At 48.8% G+C, this 9,766-nt stretch overlaps 1 protein-coding gene across 1 annotated transcript in view; it reads right to left on the bottom strand.

Annotated features, from left to right (window-relative positions):
* Positions 1 to 1,757: 1,757 nt before the first annotated feature.
* ZCCHC24 (zinc finger CCHC-type containing 24) overlaps positions 1,758 to 9,766 on the bottom strand; it is a 169,212-nt gene continuing 161,203 nt past the window's right edge. Inside the window, exon 4 of the mRNA XM_056849792.1 lies at positions 1,758 to 1,928. Coding sequence (XP_056705770.1) covers positions 1,815 to 1,928 — 114 coding nt within the window. The 3' untranslated portion in view covers positions 1,758 to 1,814. The remainder of the gene's footprint in view (positions 1,929 to 9,766) is intronic.

Below are 9,766 nucleotides of genomic sequence, written 5' to 3'. Positions count from 1 at the left end.
GGCTTACAGAATTTATGCTCATTTGAAGAACTACAGATTCCCCTGAAGAAGCCCCTTGGGCGAAACGCGAAGGGCATTTCTATTCGGAGTAATAAAAAATCTTTTAACCTATTTCACACCACTGGCTTTGCCTTATTTTTATCTCCTGTTACTGGTGCGGCCCTTTTATTTCTCTTTACCAAGAAAAGGGGGCCGCTGAAAAGCCCTCCACTGTAGAGGTGTGTAGCTGTACCACCTGAGTCACTTCTTTCCCACCAAATCAAACGGAGATTCTCCATGCCGGTTGCGCATGGTTGCCACTGCTGCGGGTGCTGACCTGGAAACTATCAGGTTAAAACCCCAAAGGCCTCTTCCTAATTAGAGTTCAGTGGGCCCTTCATGTGAGTTTGTGCGTGTGGGGAGAAATAGGGCATAATGCGCGAAGCATCTTTCGGATGTCGAGGAAGTCTGTTTCCGGAGCTCTTTAAGGGAGATTCAAGTATGTCTCTTGCATAAAATAACGAGTCCTGGTTTTGTTTCAAAGCCTCTGAATGGAACGCTGAGGCGTTCCCTTTTGATGCGGTGAGTTCGTTATCGTTTTCTTGAGGTGTGGAAAGGACCGTACGTCTCCCTCCCCATATGGGCGTGTGCCTGCGCGCACAGGGACTGAGGGGCGGTTAGATGCCTGGCCTCCCCTTGCAGGAAACGGTAAGGGGTCTCTGCTCTAGGAGAGTGACGAGCCAAATGGGTATCTGAGTGAAAACACTAACAGGGACGACCTGGTTCGAGGGGTGTGAAGTAGTTTTAGTTGACTGCATTTGTTCTCCTGACCATATTTCTTAAAAATTGCTACTGGGTTCAATAAATGTATGAATTTGGGCTGCCTCTTGCATAGCAAGTACATATATAAAGGATTAATTATTAGGGGATGCTATTGGTCAACAACAGCCTGAAAAATGTGTGTACATTAAAGCACACTTACTCCGATGTAGGCTCTTATGATTCTGAAGTGGAGCATGCTTCTGAACAAATGCGCTTATGGGCTGCCGCCTGACATGTCCTGCTCTACCATTCTATTTCCATGCAAGCCACTCCCTCAAACAGTCATACACTTTTTTTTCTTTTGAACCCTCACACCCTGCTAGTCTAAATCCCGATAAAAGTCCCACTTCAGTGGTCTGGAAGGCTTAGAAAGCATGCAACCACACGGAACTTTCAAACCAACCTTAAAGTCAAAATTAATGGACACCTCCCACCATATCTAACTGCGTTCTCCTTCCCTCCCTTTGCCCTATGGGGGTATTGCCATGAGCATCCACGGAACCTATTTTGCTGATGCCTGCAGAAGGTGTTAATACCATCTGTCTATAACCCCATGCAATTCTATACCTCTTTTAACACTGCGATATTCTCTCTGGGCAGGATACTGGAACTGTGTAAACAATCGACAGAAACCTCGAGGGGTTCTATCGTGAACGCTTGTGGGCTCAGTCCCACAAGAGCGACTACTATACCACCCCTACTCGTTTCAACATGGCTTCTGCCAGGTGCCATGCCAGCCCCATGGAAAAGACTGGAAACCCTTCCTTAGCAAGAGCTTGGAGAAGTGCACCCTAAATCTGTTTCATATATATATATATAATAACACCACATAGTCCTATAAATACAATTTGCATGTATACACATACACAGGAAAAGGGTTACATTCTATTACAGGTAAGGCATATTATTAGTTTACTGATAGGCAATATTGGCGATGTTTGGGGTTCTCATTTTCTCTCTGTGTGCTGCAAGAGGATCTCAAAAGGTGGCCAGCGGAGGTGATCCCGGTTGTTTCATTGCACACGGCGGCAGTAGTACCCCAACACTTTGCATTTCTCACACAGGTGCTGAGGGTGTTCTTTACTCTGATCAGAAACATCCAGGCCGTCGGGCTTTTCCAGGGGTCTCTAAATAGGGGGAGAAAGCAGAGAGGCATTTCTGTAAACGTTAACATGGGAATCATCCGTAAACCATTTTTTACATTGTGTACAGAATACGGCTCAAAGGACTAGGACAGGAATGTCAAACATAAGGCCCACGGATCAGCAGAAGGCAGCTCCATGTGTTCATGTATGTTCACAATAGCTAAAAAGTAGGGTTGCCAACTTCACCGTAGGGCCTGGAGTTCTTAGAATCATAGAGTTGGAAGGGTCCATAGAGGCCATCTAGTCCAACCCCCTGCTTAATGCAAGATCAGCCTACAGCATCCCTGACAAGGGTTTGTACAGCCTCTGCTTAAAGACTGCCATTGAGGGGGAGCTCACCACCTCCCTAGGTAGCCAATTCCACTGTCGAACAACTCTTACTGTAAAAAGGAAGGCCATGGCAAACCACCTCTGCTTAATCACTTGTCTTGAACTCCCCTTGCCGGGGTCGCCCTAAGCCCGTTGTGATTTGATGGCACTTATGCCTGTCTCATTTATACAAGAAGGGTCATCTTTTATAATATTCTCTTTTTCTTTTTCTTTGCCAGTAATACACCACACACACACACACACGAACATATGTCCTTAACTGTTAAAACTGGCGATCAACAAGCAATCCTACCACTGCTTCAGTCGACTGAATTGATCTATTTCTACACACGTAACTTGAATTAAACGATTCATAGTGTGATCCTGAGCAGAGTTACACCCTTTTAAGCCCACGGACTTCAGCGGACTTGAAAGTGTGCAACTCTGCTCAGGACTGCACTGAGAAGCATCTCAAACTGGAGTGACTTCAAATGTTCATATATCGTTGTTCAAATAAGTAAAATAATTTCTCTTCTTCAAAAACAGAACCATATTCATATCACAGCTACTATTCCAAACCCATGTTTTCTTTGGCTCTGACCTGTGTGTCAAACGTCTTCTAAAAGTAAAACTGTTAAAGTATATAATTTATAACAACAACAACAAAACAAAATGAATACAAGGCCAATGGGGGAGTGAATAACTTTGTAACAAAGTCATTTGTCTGCTATTCTAGTTATTCATGCGCTGTAATGGTTATGCAAATATTTCTATGTTTTTAATAATAAGCAAAACATTGGCATATCCTGGCGCTCGCCCCTGGGAGCAGAATTGGTTTGTTATTATTGAATGACAAGAAATGTGTAGTAACAGAAGATTACAAAAATTAAGTCTCCAACGGCTGTGGAGAAATAGTTGTATATCTCTGGGTCCCCAACCTTTTGAGCCTGTGGGCACAATTGGCACAGACACAATGGCCTTCCATTGACAGATTGCTGGATCCAACCCAGCAGTCCTCTTTTTGTTTTGTTTTTGAGAAGCTTGCAATTCCAAGTATATATTCTTTGAGCAACAAGAATGAGGAAAGCAGACAGGAGGAAACTTGATTCATTTGAAAGGCGGCGTTGGAGGCAGGTGGACTGCCAAAAAGACAAAGAAGTGGGTTCTAGATCAAACTGAGCCAGAACTCTCCCTAGAAGCTGTGATGAAATATTTGTATCTATCAGGGTCCCCAACCTTTTTGAACCTGAGGGCACAACTGGTACATTTGGTCCTTGGGCTGTGGGGGCAACTGCTGCCAAAGCAACATTTAAAAAAATCTGCCCAGCCAACCAAACCTCCAGTGGCTGATCAGAAGGCTTGCTGGGCAAAAGCCTGACCTGCCCCCCTTCTACAAACACTTTGGTGGGCATTCCCATGAGCAACATGTTGGGGACCCCTGCTCTATAAGGCAAACAGTTAGATGGACGCTAATCTTCTGGCTACGATACAGAAAGACCAAAACCAGACATTTGTGGTGAAGGCTTACGGGGAAAAGGAAGTGGATAAGAAGAGGAAAAGAGGGTAAGATGTACAGGCAGAGTATCAGATTGCCTGGGATGTCAGAGTCACAGAATCTTTCTTTCTCTTCACGCATTGAGGTGCCTGACCATTGCCAGAGCTAGGCGGACACATCTGTTAGGCTGACTCTAATGCGACATTTCCGCACATGGAGGAAAGGGGATTTTCGCCAATTCCCCCCTTCCACTTCAGACTTCAGATTTGCCTCTCCCACTTTTTCGGGGGGTCTCCAGTCACCCCAGGAACAGCATTTGGTGAAGAATTTCAGGCAGAAACTATGATGGGGAGGCGAGAAAGTCCAGCTCCGCTGATAGGATTACCTTCTGTCAGTGAAAACTACCTCTGGATCCAAGTCATCCTATTTAAGCATTGCTTTAATGTAACTCTACCGTACCCTCTATCTCTTATGACTGTGATCTCGGCTGTAATACCCCCTAGGTGCGTGCATTCGGATATGCCAAACCGAAAATAAAAGCGGCAATCTGGATGAAGTTGAAAATCCTAAAAAAATTCGGCTTTTCCCTGACTTTTCAGCTTTTCCACGGCCTTTGTAAGGGCACATGAAGAAATCAATCCTAAAATAACAAAAGTAAAGCCCGTTTGCAAGGTTGGCGATTGGGCTTTCCATTTTTTAAAAACCTTTAAACTGACCTTCGCTGGTGCTCTACTGGGGTTTCAGATGAGTTCTGTTGGGCTGTCAGGCTGCTATCTCGGTTTCAGTATTGTTTCTGTGTCTGTACTGTACTGTCTAGCCTCAAGGTCGACCACACATACCAAGGCCTGGGAATGCTGCTCCTGGGAAAGTGTACTCTGTTTATGTGTGCTGATGCTGTATAATCTCCCGCCATTTACTGCCTTATATTATCGTTCAGCTAGTGAGACTCTCATAGCTGCCATAGTCCCCTGTATGCACTGTATTGCCTTTTTGACCAGTAAAAGCCATCTGCTTGGACTCTATATGACTCTGTGGTGATTTCTGGTTCGAAGGGTCAGGAGCTCACATTATGGCAGCTATATCCTTCACCTTCTTCATTGTACTACTTGTCAGGCTGGAGCCCAGGGGGGTTCGCCTGCCACTTGGATGGGAGCTGCGAGGCTCTCCGAGTGACCTACTACCCTGGATTCCTCTCGGAAGGATCCCACCCTCTTACGGGACATAGTCGCTGAACTCTTCAGGACTACCCTAGAGGTTTGCCGCTTGAGGGACCTGGTACAGGAACAGTGGCAATCTCTAAAAGGGATTCTCTGGATGTTAACGTCGGAGGATACTGATACTCGTTTAGATCTTCAAGACTTGGATCAATTGCTGGACGATGCCCGGTTGGCAACTGAGGATTTACAAGTACTAACTGGACTTTTGGATAATCTTATTTCTCGAGAGACTCTTTCCTCTAGTTCTGCCATGGCAGGAGCCCCGCCAGAGGGTTTTTCCCTAATACCGGATGCGGCCAGCTGTCAGGCTGAAGCCAAGCGGGTCGCTATTCGCACCGCTCTTCTCCTTGTGGAATGTACAAAGGACACCCCGGTAACCACCTTGGCTCAAGCTTTGACCTCGACTTTTGGAGCCGATGCACCCGCACTGGCGGTTCGAATACAACCCTTGCTGGGCGGGGAACCCGACCCCATACTCTCACTCCTGGAAACAGAACTTTTACCGCGCATTACGGCGGAGGCTGCCTTAAGACTTGAGAACGCCAAAGTTCTTGCGGATAAGGAAGCCGCCGAAGCGGTTAAGGTCGCAAGAGAGAGAGAAGCTGCTGAAGCAGCCAAGGTGGCAACAGCAAGGGTTAGGGATCGGGCGAAAATGAATACGCGTCCCAAGGACACTGTACAAGGGCTATCAGGTCTGTCATTTTCCCCGGCGTTTGTCCCGTCGCACGCGACCCAACGCGCACGCCGTCTGGCTGACCGACGTCGAGACTCAGGAGAGTCTGAAGACGAGGATCTATATGGAGACAGCTCTCAATGGGCCACGAGCTTCCGGACCAGTAAACCCCATCTTACTGGTGGCCCAAGTGAGGAGGTTCACCTCTTACGAGCCCAGAACCGGGAGCTCTCCGACCGTGTCGATCAACTCCAAGAGCTAATGGAACGTATGCTTCAGGATAACAGGCAATTACAACAAACCCTGATAGCCCAGGCACAGCCCGTTCCGATACCGGGTCAGGGGGTGCCCATCCAGCCACCCCAGCCACCCGCTAATGTGCCTGCTCCACCCCTGCCTCCCGGAGCTCCCGTTGTTCCTCCTCCCGGACCACCCGTGCATCCGGGACAGCCTGCGCCCGGCCCCTGGAAGCAACTCAAATTGAAGACTACGTACGACGGATCTCTCGAGACTCTGCCTTGTTTCTTGCATCAAGTGGACAGTTATATGCGAGAACAAGGACAGCTTTTCCCCACGGAGGATAGCCGGGTGCGTTATGTAGCTTCCCTTCTGACAGGTAAAGCAGCTGACTGGATGGTCCTCCAGTTCGACACCCGCTCTCGTGCTATCCGTTCCCTCAACAACTTCATGACTGCTCTGAGAAGGAGGTTTGAGGACCCCTTCCTGGGGGAAAGAGCCAAAGCGGAACTCTTACAACTAAAACAAGGCTCTGCTACAGTTCGAGAATTTGCCGATGAATTTCAACGGCTAGCAAGTAAAATTGTAGGTTGGCCCGAAACCACCCTAATTCACCATTTCAGGGAAGCCTTGCACCCTGACGTTCTGAACTGGTCATATATGCGGGGTGATCCCGATACCCTTGAAGACTGGATTCTATTGGCCGAGGAAGTGGAAAGCCGCCGACGCTTTATTTCTCTAGTCCGTCAAAAGCACAAGGAAAAAGGCACCCAAAAGCCCCAATCCAAGGCACCACCGCCGTCCCACGAAATCCTCCACGTCCACCCCAGGAACGTGAAGCCCGATTTCAGAGAGGTGCCTGTCTTAATTGCGGTGAAATGGGCCACTTTGCAGCTGTTTGCCCACACCGCCATGGATTATTTCGTCCCAGCACGATAACCCGAGCCAGAGGTCGTCCACCACGCAGAGGCACCGCGGCCACCCGCAGCGCAGCTCCGGGAAGACCCACACCCTCTGCACTCCATGCTGGAGACCCAGCCTCCCTGCCTACTACAAACGACCCCGCCGGGTCTCGGATTACAAGTGCCCCATTGGGGGACAACTTTCCCTCTTCGGATGAGGAAAATCCATGGAATTCTCCAGCCTTAAACCTGGAATCTCCCCTCGACTTGTCAAAAAACGGCTCCGGTCTGTGGTGAATGGAGCGTCTCCACAGACCTCTCCAGATCCTCCTGTTAAACCAAATGCTCCTACCAAAATCAAAGAAGTGGACTCCACCGTCTACGTGGATGCAGTTTTACAACACCTTAACGGTGGCCCCCAACTACCCGTCAAAGCACTCATCGACTCCGGTTGCTGTCGCACTCTCATAAGCGAAGCCACTTTTGCTGCACTCAGAGCCGAATCTGAGGCTTTACCCACCCCTGTCCAATTTGCCCAAATGGACGGGAGCCATTTCCAGGGGGGTCCAGTTGATCACCGCACCATAGGGGTGGCAATGGGAATTGGCTCCCACTGGGAACAAATAGACTTCACTATAGCCCCTATCCGTTTTGAAGTGGTCTTGGGTATTAACTGGATTAAAGGACACAGTCCCAGTATTAACTGGGAAACAAACACTATCTCCTTCGCTAGTCCCATGTGCGACCAACACCGGCAAAACTTTGCGCTGTTATATCCGCCCGTCCCAGCTTTAACCTCCGAGGTCCCAGCACCTCCAATCCTACCTAACGTCTATCAGGACTTTGCGGATGTTTTCGACCTTAAAGAATGTGATGCCTTGCCCCCCCACCGGGTCTCGGACTGTGCAATTGAGGTGGTCAAGGACTGCACATTAACCAAAAGCAAGATTTACCCCATGAGCGCCTCCGAGCGTACTGTCCTCCGAGACTTCCTAGACAAAAACCTCGCCAGAGGGTTCATTCGTCCATCGAATGCCCCGAACTCGGCCCCTGCGTTTTTCGTCCGAAAGAAGGAGGGCGACCTTCGTCTGTGCATTGACTTCAGAAAGCTCAATGCAGTCACCCAAACCAACGCCTATCCTATCCCATTAATTTCTGATATTTTGGGACAATTACAGGAGGGCCGGGTATTCTCCAAGTTAGACTTGGTGGAAGCTTACTACCGAGTCCGCATCCGAGAAGGAGATGAACACCTCACTGCCTTCTCTAGCTGTTTTGGGATGTATGAATTCCTCGTAATGCCGTTCGGATTAAAAGGGGCCCCGGGGGTCTTCATGCAACTTATCAACGAAATCCTTCATGATTTACTGTATCGCGGGGTAGTGGTTTATTTGGACGACATTCTTATTTATTCAAAAACCATAGAAGAGCATGTAATTCTGGTCCGAGAAGTTCTGCAGCGCCTGCGCAATCACCAACTCTTCGCAAAACTGGCTAAATGCGAGTTCCATCAAAACCAGCTCACATTTTTAGGATACATTATCTCCCACCAAGGTCTTCGCATGGACCCTGTCAAAGTCCAAGCCGTTCTCGATTGGACTCCCCCCACCAACCGCAAGCAAGTACAACAGTTTCTGGGGTTTGCGAACTTTTATCGAGGGTTCATCCCTAACTTCGCCCAAGTGGCTCTACCCATCACTGATCTCCTAAAAACCAAAGGAAAAGCAAGCGCGTCTACCTTACCCTCTGCAAAAATCCTGTGGACTGATCAATGTCAAGCCGCGTTTGTAGCACTCAAACGTCTCTTCACATCCGAACCCGTACTACAGCACCCAGACCCAAACCAAATGTTTATTGTGCAAGTCGATGCCTCCGATGTAGCTATGGGAGGGGCCCTCCTCCAGAAAGGTCCGGATGGTCTCCTTCACCCTTGCGCTTACTTTTCGAGAAAATTTGCGCACGCACAATTGAACTGGCCCATTTGGGAGAAAGAGGCAGCGGCCGTTCACCATGCACTGACTCTATGGAGACAATTCTTGGAGGGTTCCAAAATCCCCTTCGAGGTTTGGACCGATCACAAAAATCTAGCTGCCCTCACAGGGTCCCATAAACTGTCAGCGAAACAACAACGTTGGGCGGAATTCTTCGCTCAGTTTCGTTTCGTCCTAAAACATGTTCCTGGAAAACAAAACGTTCTCGCAGATGCCCTCTCCCGCTTGCCGCAGTACCCGGTAAAACTCGAGAGACCAACCGACTCTCTGTTCACCCCTACGCAAAGAGGAGCCCTGCCTGTACTAGCCGTGCAAACTCGATCTCAGCAACAACATCCCAGACCCAGCTCTCCAACTCCTCCAACCCAATCAACTACCCAACCGCCTCCGCAACAACAACGAACCGACGATTCCACCCCTCCAACCCCACCGGCTGCCCTGCCGTCTGCAATCTCCGCACCACCGCACGTAAGCACTACCCCCATCGCAAGTCCTAAAACCACTGTAGCGGGGGGGGGGGGGTACCCGCCAAGGTTCCCATCTCCGAATCCTTTTTAAATACCCTTCGGGACCACTGCCTTTCAGAACGCTCTAATCACACCCTACCCCCTGGAGTAATAGAACAGGGGGGCTCTTGGTACAAGGACTCAAAATTATATGTACCCAAAGCACTCCGAAAAGACGTTTTACACTTAGCTCATGGAGCAAAAACAGCTGGACACTTTGGATTTCTAAAGACTCTCCACTTGTTGCGCAGACAATTTTGGTGGGGGGGAATGCGTTCCGATGTTGACTCTTTTATTCGCAGCTGTCCTGTTTGCGCCACAGTGAAACGATCACAGGGTAAACCCCCGGGGTTACTGCAACCCCTGGAAACACCCAACAAACCCTGGGAAGTGATTGCTATGGACTTTATGACTGATCTCCCTCTCAGCGGGGGAAAAACTGTATTATGGGTTGTTACTGATTTGTTTTCCAAGCAAATCCATTTAGTTC

This window comes from Euleptes europaea, chromosome 5 (genome assembly GCF_029931775.1).
Source record: "Euleptes europaea isolate rEulEur1 chromosome 5, rEulEur1.hap1, whole genome shotgun sequence".
NCBI lineage: Eukaryota > Metazoa > Chordata > Lepidosauria > Squamata > Sphaerodactylidae > Euleptes > Euleptes europaea.
This window is presented reverse-complemented; position numbering and strand designations above follow the sequence as displayed.